Raw genomic sequence first — 21832 nt, 5'->3', positions numbered from 1 at the left:
CTTAAGCTTTATGTACTTCGTTCCTTCGCCTGCCATGCCTGTACTCAATCAGAACTTGCCAGAGAACTCTTTTAGTCAGAGATCAAACTGTGAAATAGATATGAACTGTATCTATTTCAAGTTGCCCATGTTTATTTTTCTTCTCCATATATGAGGTATGGGACTGCAATTAGCATTTTTCTTGCTCCCTAATAATGCTCCAAGATTATTTCTCTACATTGGTCAGTTTGAGCTGCTATAACAAGCTACCAAAGCCTGGGTGACTTAAGCAACAAACCTTTATTTCTCACAGTTCTGCAGGCTGCTAGTCTGAGACCAGGTGCCAGTATGACCAGGATTCTTGATGAGGGCCCTCTTCCTGGTTTACAGAGGGCCGTCTTCTTGTGGTGTCCTCACATGCTGAAAAGAGAACTAGCTGGTTCTCTGGCCTCTTCTTGTAAGAGCACTAATCCCATTAATGAAGGCTCCATCTCCTCCTAATGCAGGGCGGCTGAGGCCTGTGACTGACTGAGCGAGTGGACAGAAGGCAGATCCTTCACTCAGATAAAATATATGTCCAAGGCATCAGATTGAATCTGGGATGTCACGGGAAGTCACACCTTCTTGATCTGTTCCCTTTCCCTCTCTGGCTTCCCTCACTCCCTTATTACTTTCTCTTGGGGTCACTTCATAAATCACTTGCATTTGAATCCTTGGTTCTGGTTCTGTTTCTAGGAAATCTGACTTAAGACACTTAACAGATAATATCTAATTCTTGTCATCCTTCTGAGTAACTTTTATGGCTTATAAGAGAGATGGTTTGCATTTTGTCACCGGGATCTCCTCTGACTTTCATTGCTGTCACTTATTACCTTCATTGCAGGTATTATGGCACCATTTCCTGCTGCTTAGACGTGGCTTCAGAATTCTCTGTAACAGTTCAGAAAGCTGCAGGTACTCTTTATAGGTTTTAACCTCAATATAATACAACAACAATAAATAATAGCAGACCTGTCCTTTTAAACACTCAATCCCCACCCCCATTAACTAGAGAATCTTTTATGCAAATCAGATACAATCCATGCTATAGTCTCTGGGGCACAGTCAACTTATAAGTAAGTGTACACTGATATTTCCTTTTCTATTCTCATCAAGGATTGTTCAAGGGATTCTGCAGCTATGTGGTCAGAGAAAAAAAGAGCATGTTATTCTGCTGTATGGCTGATCATTGAGATATCTTGGAACAATTATCCTTTTTTAATTACATGAGCACTTAAATTTAATATGGAAGGAAGTGTGCTGAAATATGTGGTTCTTCCTTCTACTTCTTCAGAAAATAGCCTTAAATCAGCTTCTCTGATGACCATTCTTTAAAAGACAGTTCTCTCTTTATCACAGTGCCTTTGTTTATTTTCCTTGTTACTTATCACAATCTGTAACATTTTTGCAAGCATGTGTATTAACTTGCTATTGCTTGTCTTCCTAATTATTAGAAAATATTAAATAGAAAGATCATAAGAACAGGACCACTGCTGAGCTGTTTACCATTGTATTTCCAAAAGTCCACTGCCTGGCACAGAAGAAGAAACTCAACAGATAATTGGTGACCAAGTTCATGATAAAGGAAACAGTGGGGAGAAGGACGTGAGAGGGCTCCTCTGGGTGGTAGATTGCAAACGTAATTCAGAAATTGAGAATCCCATCCTATTCCTTACAACTGTGATTTTATTTACATGATAGAACAGTGGATCTCACAGGGTTTTAGGGGTTTGATTCAATGTTACATTTACATCCTTGGTCTATTACTTACTAGTTTAGGGCTACTTAAATTTCATGACCCAGTTTGTTCCTTTTTAACATTATGTCTCATAGGGTTACTATGAAGATAAAATGAGGTAAATGAGGTAAAATATTTAAATATCCAGTACCTGGCACATAGTAAGTACTCAACAAAAACAGCTATTTCAGAACTTTCAGCATACGTTTTCTGTTTAATATATTAGAAGGATAGAGTAAATTAGTATTACTCCTATATATAATACAATTATACAATAGCTTTTAAAATCCAGCAATGTTTTTAAATTATTTTATAAGTTGCCAGAGGAACAGGAATAATAAATCTTGATTATTAGTCTTGAAATTATCTTGTGGCATTATGGGCTGGATGATCTCCAGTCTTTTACATCTCATTTTAGAAACAAGATTTTATTATTCAGATAAACAATTTTGTGACCATCGAAGCTCCTTGGACACCAAAAATACCAAATGGGAAATGCAAACACTATTTAGAGATTGGCATGGGTGCGTGTGACTCATTGAGAGCTAAATTCTCCTCTAATCGGTGGAGAAACTTGAGCTGTCTGAATTTTATTCTAGTTAACCTTAGCCTTCTCCCACCTTGTCTTTACCATAACTGGAAAGCAAGAAGTTGAACTGGTTTCTGTATACTAGTATGTCTGCATTTGCAGAAAACGCTATTTGAGAAAGAAGATCAGGTGTGTCTGTGCTCTGGCTACTTTGTTCCTACCTATTTGCTCCCTCATTCCCTCTAAAAGCTGCTGGGAAGCCAGGTGTGCTAAAGGTAGCCCTTACCTGAGTCTGTGATTGTGTTTATCCGAATACAACAAATCCTGTTTTCATCTCATTTTGTTTCCGCATTATAGAGGGGTGGGGTTGCTATTTCCACAAGCATTTTAGCTAAGTCATGCTTTTCCTGTCCCCTAGTTAGAACTGAGGATGGAGATTATTTTAGTATTTGGAAATGCAACAACTGAGATGAATTCTGATGATAGCAGCACTGGCCAAAGGTATAATAACAAGTAGAGGATACAATTTCCATTCATGAGTGTAAGGAAGGTGTAAAGAAGGCCATGGTACCCATATTTTGCTAAATTCAATGAAATCTGACTCTATGCCCTCACTTCCCCAGGGTGGTGAGAAATTCAATTTTGTCTTTTCTTGAGGAACCCTGCCCTTTCCTAGGGTCACATGGCAAACTGGAGAACTTAGTGATGCCTGGAAAATGGGAGAAAGAGCTATAGACAGTCTCCAGTGCATGCAGGGATTTTCTGAGGCTTGTGATTTTTATATGTGAGCGTGGGCACAGAATCCTTTGCCCAAACACCAAGGCCATGGTTCTTAGGATTCTCCATCTCCCTGACTCTACATACCACCCATTTGTTTTCTTCTATCAGCTCTTAAATCCTTTCATATTTTGTCCATGTTTTGTGAAGAAGTCCCTTCTCTGCAACTCTCATAAGAAATAATCAAAATCAAACAAAACACCCATCTCTATCCTTTACCTTAAAGAAGATGTCTAGGAGATTAGGCCCTTCAGACTTAAATTTTCTAACTTCAGAAACACACTCTTCAATCTGTGACAATTTAATCCGAAACCCATTATATCTGACCCTAGAGCAAGGGCATTCTTTTGCCGCCAGGACTCAAAGCCCCGCAAAACATTTTAAAAGGGGTTGGCACAAGAAAGAAAATAGTTCTCATTCTTTAAGATTATTTTATAACAGAGGGAACAAAGCATCAATTATTTATCTCTATAAATTATCTTGCTGCTAATGGTACTGGGACTGCTTGACATTAAGATACGCTCTATAATGCATTTCAATGGAAAAGAATGTTAATGGCCCATCTGAATTAGGCTTTCGTGTCTAATCTGACAGAAGTATTTTTCTAAAATTAATAATGAATTCTAAGATTGTGCAAATTTATAATTAACTTTCAAAACTTCAGGTGGTTGGTAAGATTTATTTGAGGCTTTTTAAAAAATTTATTTCTGTAAGTAACTTTGATCCTTCGGTGAATGCACTGGAATAAAATGTACCCTAACGAGAATTTTTGCTTTAATGTCACCATCTGAAACACATTTTGGGTTGCAACTTTAATGCATTCATCCATCCAAAATCTGTCACTGATTGTATATCAGTTAGACACTGCTGCTGTTTCAATGTTGGGATGAAAGGAAGCAAGCTAACAGACAAAAACCAACAGAACGATAACAACAAAAATCTCTTTTTTGTTATGATGTAATAAAATTTTGTTTTTTTTTAAATTTTTTAAAACTATCCAGTCGTGACATATTTTTGCACAGTCACATAAAAATACCTAATTACTGTTACCAAAAGGAGAGTGCTGAACAAGGATGTTTGTGGGCTAAAGATTCTTTTATGGAACTCATTAGCAGCATCAGACACAAACATATTTATGATGTTATAAAGCTGGTGAAAACAGAGGGTGTATTCAGCGCAGTTCAGGTTTTATTTGGGCCTCAAACTACTTTCATGGCCTTGAAATTCTCTCAAGTTGTATATGTAGTGGCAAATGATGTTATTCCAGGAGAGTTGACAGTGTTACCAGGATTTATACAATGCTCAGAAAATAGCCTTTGAAATGAGTAGAATGCTGTAGTCATAGCAAATTGTATCTAAGAGATCAAATTAATTTATAGGTTTCTAGATTAGAGTAGGCATGTTTCTGCATAAGGTCATATCATTTTTTTTTCTTTATTGCAATTAGCCTTATTTGTATGCACAGCTCCTCTAGTGCACATGCTTGTCTCTCTGCTCAGCATTACTTTCTTTGTCCTCCCCACTGTTAAAAGCACCCACACATTCCATTAACTCCTGGCTTTCATGGTAGGTCCCAAATCCAACCACTGCATTCCTTTTCCCCGGACATACACATGGATTAAAGCTGGCCATGTGACCTAGGTAAGCCAATTAGGATAAACTTTAGAACAACTTGTTGGAATGCTGCAACCTCAGTGCTTTCTTTCCAGCTGGACAAAACACCAGTTTCTGCAAACATAACAAGAATTAATCTTAATCTTAGCTTAAACTTGATAAAAAGAAAATTAAAGGTATTGGAATATCCAAATCCTACTACAAGCCTGGAATTATAGTCCTATGAATCAGTAGATTTATTTCACTTTTAAAGCAAAGAAAAAAAGCAATGCTTGGTAGAGCTTGGATTTTGCTCCAAGCTCCATATGTGTACCACATTTGGGCATAATGTTCTGACACATTTACTAATATTAACCTATAAGGCAGCCAGTTTGACCCAAGGAAATAAACTACAATGGCAAGTTCAGGCTGGATTGCAAACTGACACTTGAGTCTTGAGACCCAGCCGACGCAGTGATATCTGAAGTGCCTGGGAAGACAGCGATGCTGATATGGAGACTGTGGCAGGCTCCAGTAAGGGAATCACAGACCAGATGCCAAGAGTTTGAAGTAAGGCCACACTCTTCTCTCTGGCAACTGTTTTCCATTCAGAAGTAGCTTCTGACTTGCCATGGGGACCTGGTATATACTACGCTTCTGTCCAGAGGATACCGCAGGATTCCACAACCTGCTCTTCCCATCCTAAAGAAATGCCATTATTTGATCCATTGAAACATAAAATTGTACATACAAAGCAGCACCTATTATAAAATAGAAATGTTATCCTGGACCGGGAGGAGGGGAAAGGTGAAATACAATAGAGGAGTGAGGAGTTTCACTGTTCACTACAGTGCCTCTTAGTAGTCTATTGTCCAGTCAAAAAGAAACTAAAAACTCAGAAGACAAGAATGTCAGGACTTAGATCTTGCAGGAATGAGGGTTTGGGTCACATATACCAAATAAAGAATTCTCACTAAAGTGCTGACAAAAATAATGTGGATATGGAAGGAGTATTTGAAGAAAGTGGCTATGATTACCTATTTAAGTCTTTTAATCATCTATAGATTTGGAAACTGTGTAGCTATGTTTTACGCTATCTATTTGTTTATTTTTTTTCTCCCTTTTGTACTTTCTTCTATGAAAAACAACAGTGGAGGAATACTTTTGACTAACAGCTTGCCCTTCTAACTTCTGCTGTCACCCATTGAGTGAGAGTCAAGTGTATTTTAAAAGAAGAAAACATTTTATGACAATTGAATTTGATATTGTTCCTATATAATTTAGTTAAAATATTTTGTAAATTGATAACATGTGAAAAGAGTATTGTTGAAAACTATGTTGAATGCTTCTGGAAAGGATCAGACAAAAGTAGGTAACTTCGTTTTGTTCTGTTTCAGCAAAGTGCTTTTCTATAAAGTACTAGAAAAATCTTAAAATTCAAAAAAACTTATTGTTTAGATTTTTTCACAAATATTCTTAAGTTCTTGTTCTACTCTAAAGAGATTGAAATGGAAAAACCATTTAGTAGAAACATGCTCAAGGAAACAGCTCACTTCAAATGAGTGGATAATGATTGTATCTTTATCAGTACTAAGTGAAATCAGGATGTTTAAGTGTCTTCTCTTTTTTCATTTTTTTGCTTTAACTGACTTTTTCAAGAAATAGTAACTATCATGAAACCCCACAGGCTGTTGATTCTCAAAATTAACATTCAGATGAAGCGACTTCTCTGAGTATCAGAATCAGTGTCAAAGGCCAACACAACATCTTGAGTGTATGTGACCCACAGACCCTGTGAACTCAACATGCCCAAAAGTGAAGATGTAACCTTGCCTACATACCTGCTTCCCTTATTCTGTACATCTCACCCTGAGAAGAGACAACATTGTCCCGAACACTCTGCCTTGTACCCTGAGAGTAGGCTTTGTTTCTCCATATCATTTATCGCCATCATGTGTAAGTTCAAAAACAAGTTCTACAAAATGTTCACCCTAAATATTTCCTGAAACCAACCTTTTCTTCCTACTGTACTATTATTTCCTTAATCCAGATGCTCATCACCCCACCAGAAATATAGCCTCTTACCTGATCTCCCCATATTCAATATGGGTCCCCATACATATATTCTCCAGCTAGTCTCCCTCTAAAATGGAAATCTTAAGATCTCACCTCTTTACTTAAAACTCTCAAAATGGTTCCCTTTTCCTATAGGATGAACTACACATTTATTTCCATGGTCTGGCTTATTGCTTTTACTCCTTAACTCACATTTCTCATTCTAGAAAGACTGTGCTGCGTATAATCCCCGCACTACACATGTGCCTTTCCTGAAATGCCTGCTTTTAAATGAAGTGTTCTGAGGTCAATCAAGATGGTGCCATAGGAAGATAAAATATACTACAAAGCTATAGTAATCAAAACAGTATAGTATTGGCATTAAAACCAGACACATAGATCTATAGAACAGAATAGAAAGCCCAGAAATAAACTAATATACATATAGTTAATTATTTTTCAATAAATGATACTAGAATATACAATGGGGAAAAGGATGGTCTCTTAAATAAATGGTTTTGGGAAAACTGGATCACCATATGCAAAAAGAATGAAAGGACCCCAAACTTACACAGAAATCAACTCGAAATAGATTAAAAACTTGAGTATAAGACATGAAACCATAAAACTCCTAGAAGAAAACATAAAGGGTAAGCTACTTGACATTGGTCTTGAGAATAAATTTTTTTTTTTGATTTGACACTAAAAGAAAAAAACAAACAAGTAAGCCTCTATCAATTTAAAATGCTTTTGTACCGCAAAGGAAACTGAAATGTGAGAATTGAACTGGAACACATGGTGTTCCTTCTGGCAGGATGATTCCCGGGTCCTTGTCCAGGTGGAGTCGAAGAATGAGACCACGGACAAAAGGTGGTATAGGAAAAGATGGAAATTTATTGAGAAACAAGCACAGACTCCCATGTGGGAAGGGGAGAGAGTCCCACTAAGTCCTTTTTTCTAAGGATTGTAAAGGCTGCACTTCTTTGAGTCTTGATATTCCCTCTGATTAGTCACTATAGCAGCTTCAGAGCTCAAACCCCACACTGAGGTCCCCCTCTTCTTCTCCCTTATTGTTTTTATATTCCTTTTGGTCTTCCTCTTCCCTTCTGCAGCTCCCAGCTCCCTTATTCTATGGAAATGTATACCTTCTGCAGCTCCCAGCTCCCTTATTCTATGGAAATGTATACATTCTGCTGTCCCAGCTCCCTTATTCTATGGAAATGTATACCTTCTGGCAGCTCCCAGCTTTGCAGCCCTGTGGTTTTGCCAAGGACCCCCTAATCCCTAAAAATTTCCTAAACCTGCCTATTTTACCCCTAAAATCTCCTTTCAAAACTATGAACAAAATCAAAAGGTAACCTATGGATAGGAGAAAATATTTGCAAATAGTATATTTGATAAGGGGTTAATATCCAAAAGATAGAAGAAATTCATTTATCTTAATAGTATAAATAAATAAATAAATAAATAATCCAATGAATGGGCAAATAACCTTAAGACATTTTTTCCAACTGCTACATAAATAGGTGCTCAATATCACTAATTATCAGGGCAATGCAAATCAAAACCACAATGAGTTATCACCTGTCAGCTTTTAGGATGACTATTATTAAAAATTCAAGGAATGACAAATGCTATAGAGGATATGGAAAAAAGGAACCATTGTATATTGTTCATAGGAATGTAAACTGGTACAGACACTATGAAAAACAGTATGGAGGTTTCTCAAGAAATTAAAAATAGAATTACCATATGACCCAGCAATCCTGCCTCTGGCTATACATCCAAAGGAAATAAAACCATTATCTCAAAGAGATGTCTGTACTCTCATCTTCATTGCAGCATTATTCATAATAGTGAACCTATTTTGTTATAAGCTAGTTTGTATAGAAACAACCTAAGTGTCTGTCAATGCATGAATGGATCACAAAAATATAGTACGTACTGTTATGCCCAGATTTCAAGATTCCCAAGAAGCCACCAGGGAGCCATCCAATCCAATGCAAAAGCAAAGAGTCTTTTATTTTAAGCCCGGGCTTAGCTCCTCTACCTTCCTTACTGACGCAGCAGCAGGTGGCAAAGAGAGAGCAGTCTGCTCGAACCAGGGGTTTCATAGAGGGTTGGAGTAGGGGCGGGAGAGGGGGCTGTGCCCCCCGCTGATTGGCCAGGTGCGAGCCAGTGATCCATTACACAGGATGTGGTCATAGCGATGGCGTGCACTTCCCTTGATTACCATTGGTTAGTCCAGAGAAATGGTGGGTGTGGCTAGCAGAGGCTCCTTCCGAGGGGGAAGGAGCCTTCGCTGAGCACATGGTTCCATACAAAATGGAGGTCCCTTAATGGATGGGAAGCCAGCCACTCGGCTCCCATGCAAGGCCTGCCGCCGTGGGCGTCACCGGGAGGCGGGCCGCCCACCACCCCACCTGGCCCTTGGGTCGCCCGCTGCTCGGCCCGAAAGTGACTCGGAGGCCGAGGAGGGCGGCCCGGGTCCTTCTGGGCGTCTGCGGGCCTGCGCCTATCTGGTCAGGCGCTGCCTCGGCCATGGCTGCCCGTCATCCTCCCTGCCGGATGCCTGCGGGGCCACGTGCCCCGCCGGCCCTTTCACGTACATGCCACAAAATATTATTCAGCCTCAATATGGATGAATCTGGAGGGCATTATGCTAAGTGAAATAAGCCAGACAGAGAAAAATAAATACTGCATAGTATCCCTTACCTGTGGAATCTTGAAAAAGAAGAAATTAAACTCATAGAAATAGAGTGGGAAAGTGGTTGCCAGGGGCTGGAAAACGGGAGAAATAGGGAGGTTGGCACAGGGGTACAAACTTTCAGTTATAAGATGAATAAAGTCTGAGTATCTGCTGTATAAAACATGGTGACTATAGTTGATAACACTAGTGTGTAATTAAAATATGCTAAAGGTGGATATTAAATGTTCTCACAAGCAAAGAAAATAGGGTAAATATGTGAGTTGGTGAGTGTGTTAGTTAAATGGAAGGAGGTAATCCTTTCACAATGTATGCACATAGTAAATAACACATTGTACAGTTTAAATAGCTTACTGTTTTACTTATCAATTATACTTCAATAAAACTGAAAAATAGAATTTAAAAAATGAAGTCTTCTCACTAGCTAAGTGAAGTAAAACCCCTATTCTGTAAAACTACTGTTTGGAATTCTCTGCTATTCTTTGGACAGCCTCTATCTAATTCTGAAAAAGTAACTTTGCTTTCTAGACTGCTTGAATAATGGGGGAGACACACTTAGCTGTCTGTCCTTGTAGGCCAGAGACTAGATACACCCAATGCCATGCCAGGTGCATTTTTTAATTGGATAGAACTGTATAGTTTTCAAGGCCGCTGCCAGCAAGCGCACAAAGGGCTGGCTCTTCCATAAAAAGGGAAGTTCTGCTTGTAGCTTTGCTTAGAATTTGGATTCATTTCCCTAGGCCCGCCGCGGTGAATAAAGTGTAACTCCAAACTCTCAGAGCGCTGTTTGGTTCTTGTCCGGTTTTTCTGTAACAGCTACATCCCAACTCTTCACCAAGGTAACCTCTACTTGGCTAATTATCCTCTGGTGACTCTGTTCCTTCCTAAGCTTCAAGATATATTGTGCATAATAGGTTTTTCTTTGCCTCATCCCATTATCTTAATCATGTGACTGTTTTAAATCTGATCGCTTTCTCACATTGTCTTAATCGTTTGTTTACTTGAATGAAATCTGGGAACTTCCTGAGGAAAGCTTCCATTATGTCCATCATTTTATTCACTGTATTAAGTACATTATGTAGAATATAGTAATCCCTAATAGTTTGTTGAATTAATGAATTGAAATAAATAAATATTTTCCAATAAATATTTCTGGTATAGGATTGCTATCTTTTGGGATAAAATTTATTAAAATTCATATAATCAAAACCCCTAAAAACCAAAATAGACAATTTTACCTATATACTAGTATCCCATGTAATAAAAGCCTAATATGCAAATTGTCCCCTTGGGTAGTCATTCCACTGGGAATTCGACCACTTGCTATGATGTGCGCAGACCACCAGGGGGGGCGACACAGAACATGGTGGGCGACGGCGACACAGCGCTGGCAGCGGGCAGCAGTGGAGGCACTGCCAGCCCTGATGGGCCCAAACGAGAGCAGGACTGCTGCGGGATGGTGGAGCAGGTGAGCTTGCATGGCCAGGCCAAGGCAGGTGTGAGCAAGGGCCCAACTGCCCTGCTGATCGCCCTGGAGATGGCAACCAGCAGTGGCAGCGGGGGAGGGAGGGTGCGGGGGGGGGGGGGGGGGCGGGCGAGGCCGCCTCCTGGCTCCCAGGTGCTGAGGGAGCCAGGCAGGGGCGCCCGGCCCTGATTGATGACCCTGCAGGCAGAATGGTGGAGCAGGTGTGGGGGCAGCACCAGGCCAAGGCAGGGTGCCAGGAAGGGCTACAGGGCTACGAGGCCGGGGTGTGAGCTGGGGCTGCAAGGCTGGGGGCATGAGTGGGGGCCCAATTCCTGCAGGCCACCCTAAGAGACCCCACCTGTGCACAAATTCGTGCACCGGTCCTCTAGAGTGTGTGTGTGTGTGTTTATATGTTTTGGTTCATATAATTGATCTTACTGAGTCAGTGATTTAAATTTTTTGTTGCATAAAAAATAATATTACCTCAATCTGAATAAGTATTTATATTGATACTAGAGGCCCAGTGCACAACATTCGTGCACTGGGGGGATGGGGGGCCCTGAGCCTAGCCTGCATCCTCTCGCAGTCCGGGACCCCTCGCTCCTTACTGCCTGCCTGCAGTGGAGGTGGGAGAGGCTCCCGCCACTGCCACTGCCCTTGCCAGCTGTGAGCTTGGCTTCTGGCTGAGCAGCACTCCCCCTGTGGGAGTGCACTGTCCACCAGGGGGCAGCTTCTTCGTTGAGCATCTGCTCCCTGGAGGTCAGTGTGCATCATAGCAACTGGTCGTTCCGCTGTTTGGTTGATTGCATATTAGCCTTTTATTATATAGGATTATTCTTTATCTTAATTAAAGCACTAAAATTCCCCAGAATGAACATTTCTATTTATAGCCCTGAATGATTAAAAGTCTCATGCTTTCTCTTCTATTTTTAAAACGTTCTCTTTCTTAGCCAATAGGGTTTCAATTGGGGAACCTGGGTTCCTTCTTGGAACTAACTGTGTATCTTCTGCTGACATTAGCATGGGCTCTTCTTTTGTAATGCAGAATTGCATCCAAGCCTTTCAGATGGCCTACATTCTCACAGTTCCAGAGGATCAATAAGAAGGGAAGTGATGATCTCACTTAGGTGAGACTCCATCACTAGGAACTGTTGCACACACATTTATAATCCAACTTTGATAATGAAATCAGCCAGGATTTGCTCTCCCAGTTATTTCAAAATTATCGTTCCCAGACCCACACAATGACATTCCTTTATGCAAAGCTTTTTCATCATAGAACACAAATAAAAACTGTGCAGAATGGGTAAGCATATATAAAATCCTCAAACATTTTAAAGCATGTTTAAAATAAAAATTATTGTTTCCTATATTGAAACAAAGATTGAGTAAAACAGGAATTGAAATTTTACATACAATATTTATTACTAACTTTAATGCTACAAATTATATTTAAACACACACAAAACACAACAACTGTAACAAAAGCCAATCAAACAAACAAATGATAAGGTGGATAATATTTTAATTGCTTCTTGTTTTAAATGTAATTTACACCTTGCTTCAGAAACAATACTTGTATTTTAGATAATTACCAAAATTGAACAGCAGAGGGCAGAAAGTAGCAAACTGTTTCTTGATACACACTGTTCTATTTAACAGTACTCCTGGCTTTGAAATTTTCAAAATAGATTTTATTTATGACCAATTTCAGATATATTCTTGAAACAAAAAGTTCCTAAACATTCAAAATAAATTACAGCATTTAACATTTATTTTCATGACCATTTAGTTCAGTCAATTTAAATTTATTACATTTATATTGACAGTATTCTATGTTTGAAAAATATAAGCTGTATAAATATAATAGTGAATTTGAAAAAGTTATGTGAATTATAATAGTAAAATAATTATGCTGTGTTGCAGGAAATATACCTAGATATATTGTGAAAAGTACATACAAAACTACCTTGTGAAAGAAACATTAGTAGAATAGTAGTTGAATTACAAGAAATGCCTTCTAAAATTTTTATTTATGTTTTACATATAAATTATAATTGGTCAGTAAACAGTAATGTTTACCCTGATTTCTTACACATTATTTACCAGAAAAAGGCTCTATGATTCAGCAAACTCTTATTTTATACTATTTGTTTCTATAGAATGTAATTCAGACAATTTTGAGTTCATTGTTGCCCTAGACTTTGAAATAGTTTTTGAAATGTCTTTTTAAAAAATTAATTTACATTGAACTACACTTTAAACATCACTGTTTCTCCACATCTAAGCTCCTATCTCTTTTGCTCTCTCACTTCTTTCATTCCAAGGTACTTTGTATAAAATCAAAGGTTGTCTTGTAAAAAAATTAAATGGAGAGAAACAGGAAATATCTGAAAAAGTATTTTATGCCTTACATCTCAATTATGGATTGAGTAGATAAGATTTGTTCAATTATTCTTTCAAATTGGATAAATATTGTCTCTCTTACTACTTTTCTTCTTATTTAATTTTAGAAGGCAAAATGCACTTTAATTCATAGAATTCATTTCATATACAGTGAAGTGTTTATTAACAGACTAAAATAATTTACTGGGGATAATATTGTGAGGTATTTTTTTTTTTACTTGTAGGCTCTGCGGTTAATAATAAATTATCAATATGTGCACTTCCTGCTTGAGAAATACATATCAAAAAACAAAAACAGGGAAAACCATATCTTGAAATCACATTTTCAAAATGGGAAAATTGAGGCTCAGGGTGTTTAAGCGGAAAGTATTCAATAATACAGTCAACACAGGGCTGAAGGAATGAGAGTCACCTGATGATTGCACTGGAAGGCAGTGTGATAGGCTGACTTTCTTCACATTCTGAAATTTAGCAAGTTATCCCTGTATGATTGTGCGCTCTGATTTCCTGCCTCCTGGACACAGTCCCTTGTACTCAATCTTCCTTTATTTCTTTGTTTAAACCACAAAAGCCATTTACTTTCGTGACAAATTTCTGGGGCAGCAGAGGGAATTTCCAGAGCAGGTTCCCAGCATGGGTTTGGCAAGCAATTTCACATGAAGTGCTCTAATTCCACACGGGGAAGACCAGTCTGCAGTCCTCCTACCTAACTCCTATCCCACAAATGTTTAATCCCTACCCTCATCTTTTTCCCCCCCGTGGTCTGGAGCTCGTAGGTTCTGAATGATAACAGCTTGCTTTCTGTGGGCAGTGATGTGTCCAAACTCACAGCCAAAATGCGCTGGCGCATTCGGTTTCTGTGTGTCTGGGAAAGGGTCTGCCGCTCACAGCCCTTTCTAGACATGCTTCAGCTTCTGATTTCTTTTTCTCAGGAGCCTTTCCTTCTTGAAACGAAGGGAAAGTCTTCTGTTTTCAATCAGAAGACTTTTTGTAAAAAAGGGCTTCCATGGAACCAAGCCTACATGTCTCTACTACAGGTGAGAGTCTTCAGTGAAGGCTGTTGAGAGCTCCCCTCACCCAGCTGGCTCGGCACGTTGGCATCACAGCCCAGTGGAGCACACGCTAAAAGACTGGATTTCCATGCACAGTGATTTCAAAGATTCAATCTCTATACATAGAATGTGGGGTTTTTCTCTGGATCATGGCTATGTCATCTTTAGCTAAAGTTCCCAATTTTGGAACACTTCTTCAACGGGTCTTTTGTTTGCTTATTTGCGTTTTGGCTCCATCAGGTGAGGTGAATGGCAGCGTTTCGATATCGCTAAGTGGGTTTCACAGGTTCTTGAAATTAAAAGTCAAACATCACTTTTTAACACAAAACAGCTGGGCCTGGTGACAGACCGCTTCACTGCCAACAGCAATTAGCAGTTCGGCTTCTTCTGCACAGCAGCCGGAAATCAGCTTTGCTGCATTTGGTCCAGGCTGGAGCATCTCCGCGGCAGCTGCACAGGCGACACAAAGGTAGCGCCAGGCTGGGCGCTGTCCTCGGTGCTGAAAGGCAGGAGCGAGCGGTGGGCGCGACCGCTCGCGAGACCCGAGGTCTCGCCAAGGGAAACCCGCTGCCGGGCTCCGAGCCGCGCTTTCTCAGCGCCGCGCACGCGACGCGGCCCGGGCTGTGCAGGGTGCGGGTTTCGGGGCGGGGGAGGGGTGGGCGCGCGCGCCAGCAGCCTGCTGCGAGCCGCGCACGCGCGTCCGGGACTGCCTGCCCCTCTCTGTGACTTGCGTGTGTGTGTGTGTATGTGTGTGTCTGCTGTGTGTGTGTGTACGCGAGCGCGCGCGCGTGAGAGAGAGAGAGAGAGAGAGAGAGAGAGAGAGAGAGGAGGGAGAAGAGAGCGCGAGAGAGGGTGAGTGTGTGTGAGTGCATGGGAGGGTGCTGAATATTCCAAGCCCTGGGACCACAGCGGCAGCTCCGCTGAAAACTGCATCCAGCCAGTCCTCTGGACTTCAGGAGCTGGGACAGGGCGCAGGGCATCAGCAGCCACCAGCTGGACCTGGGAAATAGGAATTCTTCTGCCTCCACTTCAGGGTTGTAGCAGCTTGGTGCTAAATTGCTGTTTCAAAAATGCGGAGGATCTAATGTGCTGAGGAAAACGGCCACAGAAGGAAGAGGAGGAAAAGGGGGAAAAAGGGGGATATTTTGTGGATGCTCTACTTTTCTTGGAAATGCAAAAGATTATGCATATATCTGCCCTCCTTTCTCCTGTTTTATGGGGACTAATTTTTGGTGTCTCTTCTAACAGCATACAGATAGGTAGGTATCCTTTGTGCTCTGCTTTTGAATTGTGCATAATTTGGTAGTAATCTTTGTTCACAGTGAACAAATTAATTCATGTCATGTAGACTTATGTCATACCTTGACTGCATTCCAGATTTAAACTGCCTAGAATATACATGTTTTTTCTTAGGATGAAGCAAAGGGAAAAGACGATGCCTTGATACAATGGGGGGGGGGGATCTCATTTCTGCCCTCCAGGTTTTATTAATTCTGCCTTCACATTTTCCCGTTTGCTCAGATTCTCTAGGGGTCTGAATGCAAAGCTCGTGATGAGGAGGAAAGGCAAATGTTTCTGGCCACCTTACCTTGCCCTCAGACTCTGTGCCTTGACCCCTTGGTTACTATTTGGATGTTTGAACCCCGGCTACCAGAGCCCTCTCATGTGCTTATGCCGCTTATTAGCGTGAATAAGAGACTCATGGGCTGTTGGGCACCAGCGGGCTCCTCTCCTTTTCCTCCCGGGCACTGATACGATTCCCCTGCTTGGTGTTTGTTCTTTGCAGGGGGGCTCTTTCCCAGGGGCGCAGATCAAGAATACAGTGCATTTCGGGTAGGGATGGTTCAGTTTTCCACTTCGGAGTTCAGACTAACACCGCACATCGACAATTTGGAGGTAGCGAACAGCTTCGCAGTCACCAATGCTTGTAAGTAATGAATATTCATGCCTTTCAGGCGCCGCACGCGGAAAGCCAGCGAGTGTGAGTGCGGGGTGGTGTGTGCGTCTTTCAGTGTGTGGGTGTGAGTGACGGCACACGCGCGTGCGTGTGACAGCGGAGGGGGAGAAAGTGGCTGCACTCTCGGGGACCCCCGCTGGTTGGGGGCGGGGGGCGGGTTGAGGAGGAAGCAAAAGGAATTGAAGAGTGTGCGCACTGGAGAGGTGGGGTGGGAGTTGGAGCCCGGGGTCTTCCTTAGGTTCAGGGGTTTCTAGCTTATACCGACTGCTTCTCCCTGTCCCTTCCTTCCCCACCTTGCGCGCCTGGTGGCACCCTGCCCCCAGAGAACACGTTGTTCCCCAGGGCGCGCCGTCGGGCTTTGGGGTAGATCCCACCGGGGACTGCCGGAGCCCAGGCAGTGCAGCCCTCGCCTGCGGCCCTGGTGTGGATCTGCGTGCCAGGGTTCACGCTACAGACGCCGTGAGCCCGGTGTGACCCGCTCGGACAGGACTAGTTGTGAAATGGTTCCGGAGTTGGGCTCGGGTCTGTTACATAACACCCCCCGGAGGGGCGCGGGGCGGTGCGCGGAGAGGCTGGCGCAGGCCCGGGGGCTCCCCGGCCCAGCACCGTGGAGCGGGAGCGTGTCAGTTTCTCGCCGCTCCGTGGGGCTTCAGGTTTTCATTGAAGGGGCAATTCCGCCCGCGAGGCCGCGGCCAGCTCGCCGGCCGGGTGCACTTTGTTCTCAGGTAGCCTGGCGCCGGCAAGGGCAGCGAGAGGAAGAGGACCTGAACGCGGTTAGATCCGGCTGAGTTTGAAAAGCTGGAGAAGTCTCTCTGATCAGCCATTTTAGTGTGTGCTGTTATCCATATTAGCCCTCTCACTCCGCGCGGGTCTGCGGGCCATGCGATGAAGCTCTCTCAAGGCTACAAAGTGATGGAATCCAAGCAATTAGGTCTCTACGGGGTTCAATGGAGAGGCTCGGCGGCCCTAATCCTGGAGCTCCAGCCCCCGCGCCCGCGTGGGCTGTGCGGCGAGGCCACTGTACCTTCCTGCCCTTTTCCCAGCAGCTGCCATCATTTCCTGCCGAATGGGCTGGGCTGATTCTTCCCCGATTTGATGTTTGCAGTTTGTATTTCATAGTTCACAATTTGGAGGGGGCTTTGCAGATGGCGCACCTCCCATTTTGGCTACAGTGTGAAGGAGCTAGTGGAAAATTACCGCAGGAAAAAAGCCCAACTGCTCTCTTCCCACAGTAGGCAAACACTGGTGCCATCCCACTTCCTCATATTAAGTCTTAATCATATATTCGATGGGTTAGCTGGATTATCATATCAGGAACATTATCAACTCATTTTGAAACCGCTGTCACCGGATGATTGAAGATATGAAACAATTTTCTTTGACCATTAGAACAGAGTCATTATGATACTCCTATTAGATTAGATGCCTGTGATTAAATTGTTTATAAAGACCCTATTTAAGAAGGTTTCAATGCTACAAGTTTTCTTCAAACGTTGATACCAAGTGAGAAAAGAAAAGAAACAGGGGGAGGGGGGGGGTGGGAAGGACGGGTAAGGAAGGAGAAAGATAGAGACTCTTCAAGTGGATTTGCAGCTTCAAATAAACCTCCATAAAAATATAAGACTTATCTTGGAAAATCAATCTCAATCTCTCTCTCTCTCTCTCTCTCTCACTCTCACTATATATATAGGTATATGTATATATAGTTTAATTTTTGAAGGTTTTTATACTTGACCTATTTACCTACCAGATTTGGATTATTCATTTGATTTGATATTAAGTTCCCAGGTTTTTTTCCCCTGAATTATGACTGACATATAACTGTGCTAAGTACCTAACTGCATTTCATTATATACTAGTGTGAAAATGCTTTGAAAAGTAATGAACCTACTGGAAGTATGTAGTTTTTTAAAATGAGGTGAAAGTAATTGAAAACTCTACTCTTTGAAAATGGTCAATGATTGAGAAGTTCACTCATTGGTGAAAATAGTAAGAGGGCCTGACTGAGATATAATGGGTGTGGGTCCACTGAACAAAATGAAAATTCCTTGACTCCAACAAATGCCGGATCACTGTATTGGAGCTTTGTAAAGATTAAAGGTTATGGTTAGTTTAGGTTAGTTAACTAATTTGGGTCTTCAGTCTCAATATTTTTAAATAGATTTGTTTTTTTATATAAATTTTATTGAAATAGAATATGCTGACAGGAAATGTAAATGTATTAAACACATATATAACTCAAAGAACTTCCACAGAATGATACATCCATGTAATAAGGACATGGATTTCATTTACACACGCACAATTTGTTTGACTACAGTCCTGAGAAAAATAAATGAAAGTGACATCTTCATTTTGCACACATTTGTTTTGTTTTGCTCAGAAAATGAAGCTGAAATGAAAATGTACGTGTCTCCAGATCCCCAGATTACTCCCCCATGGATAATTACTCTAGGACACTAAAACAAATGATGGGGAGGAACTGAATGCATTTTCAAGGTTCCCTCATGGGACTTCAGAATGATGGCATTTGCAACATCCATGTCATAAGTATCTTACTGATTGCTGAAGAGAACTACTGAGGCACTATTATAGAAGAGAGCTCATTGGCTAGAATTTTCTGGAGTTGACATTGACTCATTGACTAGGCGAATCATTTAACATTTGCGTGGCTCAGTTTCTTTGTTCTTTTAGGAATTTCAAATTCTGGAGATTGTAAAATGTTTGTATCCTTTTTTTTTTTTTGCATAAGGCAACAAAAAATGTAAAAATAGTTTAACTCTTTTCAGAGAAAAAGATGCTTATATAAAACTATAATTACAAAGTCAGCAATCAAGAAATGAATGGAAATCTCTAATATCAAATGTGTCCAGATAAGTCTTGATCATTTATAGTCTACTCAAGATTTTTCTCCAGTGCTTAGCTTTTGTTTACTTGCCTTTTTAGTCAGGGGAGTCCACGTTTCTGTGTGGAAGCAGCAGCATCAAATGTGTTGACAGCTAAAACCAAAATGACTTTCTCTCATTTCTCCCAGAAACCGAAGGAGGTCTAATCTCAAACTCCATTATTCAATATGTGTCATCAATAAGTGTTCAGAAAGTAGCTGGCTCTCCTAGTTAAACCATACAGATTGCACAGGATTAAGTTTACATATTAAGAAAGTGGCGTTTCATACTTGAGTGATTTCAAAGTACAAAAGACATTCGTTTGCTAATTTAATTTTATTTCTGAGATGGAGGAACTTATTTGGAATTGCTGAGGTTGACAACCACTTAAGGATCCAGCAAGAGCTACTGAGTGGGTGAAGGTTATGCAAATGAAATGAAGTCATTGTATTCTGAAGTGGGTAAAATGACTGTGCATGGCACTGAACTCCCACACCCTTCTCTTTCACAGTCACAGCAGGATAATGCAAGAACCTATTCGTTCCCATTTGTTTCCATGGGTACCTGAGGAAATAAAGACAGATTCCAATTTCTTTTTTCTCTCTCTCTCCCTTCCTGTCCCCCCCTTCGCCCCCACCTGCCTCTCCTTCCCCCCTTTCCTGTCATCCTCCTTCCTTCGTAGGTACAGATAATAGGTTTTCAGTCTTTTTCCCTGAAGGCTGTTCAAACAAAAACATTCATTATGAGAATATGCAAACCATAAAATTAGAGAAAAAAGAGACTAGCTTTTGAGCATGATTGTTCAACAGTTGAAACCACAGTGGTGGGCCTCAAGAATTTCTTTCTCCCCACTCCCTCCCATTTTTATTGAATGCCCTCTAGTTGTCAGAGACTAAATGAATGTTTTTCTTATATTAATTCATTTTTTCAACCTTTCTCCTCCATGTCCTTTTGAATAGTTTTCCAAGAGTTCCAGGCCTGTGCACTGGCCACTGTGGTCTTGTCTAAGAACTTTAGTATGAGGATGTGAAGATGGTCTAGTAGTTCTTACACAAAAGCAGTTTATTGCAGTAGTTCAGAATTGTCGTGAAAACAATAACTTTGATATTGCATATGTATTTATACCACAGAGTATATATTGTTAATAAAATCAACAGCAGATTTTAGAAAAAAACTAAATACTATTCTAAAACAATTTAATAAATGTTAATGTTGTTGTCATTACTAAACCGTGTTTAAAATAAAACTGTCTAAATGGGCTGTAAACATGATTGGTCCCATAGGCTTTTGGAATTTAAAATAAGTATTAGATTTCTTGCTCAAATCTTTCTATTTATTTCATGAGTAACTTTGACAAATAGCTATTCATCTGTTTAATAATAATTTAATAATTTTATATTTCAATTCCATAAAAACAAATCATAAAATATTACATTTTAAAGAAATAGATAAAAATCTACTTTTTCTCTAAGCCAGCAGATGGAGATGTTGGAGAAAATATTGTTCTTTCATAAAACTGTTGTGCACACTGAATACCTTTTGAAACGTTGCAAAAAATTTATTTAAGAAAACAATAAAAATATACGTAAATGGCACCTACTTTGAAAAAAATCATTTAAAATGCTGTTTGAAAGATAATTCCTGATGCCTTTTAACAACAAAGTGTATTCAATTTTATTTTTAAAATGGATTATTTTAAATATTTTTGTAAACTTGGGTTATAAAGCCATTCAGAAATAGCACTGATTGTAAATCCTCTTGGAAGAGAGAGCATTCTAAAATAATATGATTTTAGCTCTTTAGCCTTGATTCTCCAGATAATCATTTAAAAGGTGTATTTCTTATTGGGTTTTGGTCATGAATCTCTGAGATTGTGTATCTGTGTTCATCTAATTAATTAATGTCTCTTAAGCCTTTATTATACTTTTTATCAGTGCAACTTCGTGTGTGTTGTATACATACAAAAATGTAATATGTGCATATGTATACTTATAAATAGAATGTACGTAGTTATAGATTGGCTGGGTTATCATGTTTTGCCATTTTTTTGAGGTAATTACTAAAATCTTGAGTTACTGACTTAAAGATATGCAAAATTTAATAAAAACCAGACTTGGATTCTTTTAAGCAATGATAAGCATTCATGGTGTGAAGAAAACCATGAACACATGTACCAGTACACAATACCTTACAACGCAGTGGTGTAAATATTCAGTCATATTCAATTAGAGGTTACAAACAAAGAACTCTTTGTATGGAAGAATAATTAATTTTCATTAGATTTTTTTGGGTAAATGTTCATATTTCACTTACCACAAGAGAATTTTAAGAAAATAATAGATTATACTAAACAGAAATCAAAGAATGGTGTTGGTTGAAATATTCTATTTTAGGAAAAGAGAAACTGAATAAAAATTACTGTATGCAACTATAGAACCTTAATGTTAAGAATTTATTCCTATGCTATTCCTTTCTGAGGTATTTAGGCTTTACCCTGCTGACTGGAAGTATAGAGCATTTCCATTTCATATCAAGCCTTTAAAGTGATAGGGTCATGCACTGTGACATTACGCTGACACAGATGCTGATTCATGCCCAAATCTTAGATCTTCTTGTAATCTCTTCCAATGACACTTCACAAATTGTAAAA

General features: G+C 40.3%; 1 protein-coding gene across 5 annotated transcripts in view; it reads left to right on the top strand.

The window, feature by feature from the left end:
* The first annotated feature begins 15059 nt into the window (after nucleotides 1-15059).
* Nucleotides 15060-21832, top strand: part of GRIA2 (glutamate ionotropic receptor AMPA type subunit 2) — a 122203-nt gene continuing 115430 nt past the window's right edge. For 4 of the 5 annotated variants that reach the window (XM_070415409.1, XM_070415413.1, XM_070415411.1 and 1 more), the window contains exons 1-2: nucleotides 15060-15599; nucleotides 16127-16267. In XM_070415409.1, the coding sequence (XP_070271510.1) occupies nucleotides 15512-15599; nucleotides 16127-16267 (229 nt within the window). In that variant the 5' untranslated portion in view covers nucleotides 15060-15511. The remainder of the gene's footprint in view (nucleotides 15600-16126; nucleotides 16268-21832) is intronic. The other variant, XM_070415410.1, reaches the window with a different exon arrangement.

The sequence above is a fragment of the Myotis yumanensis genome, unplaced genomic scaffold, assembly GCF_028538775.1.
Source record: "Myotis yumanensis isolate MYYU_CA2020_CCGP unplaced genomic scaffold, mMyoYum1.0.hap1 SCAF_5, whole genome shotgun sequence".
Taxonomy (NCBI): domain Eukaryota; kingdom Metazoa; phylum Chordata; class Mammalia; order Chiroptera; family Vespertilionidae; genus Myotis; species Myotis yumanensis.
The sequence above is the reverse complement of the archived record's forward strand: the minus strand, read 5'-3'. Positions and strand labels throughout refer to the sequence as shown.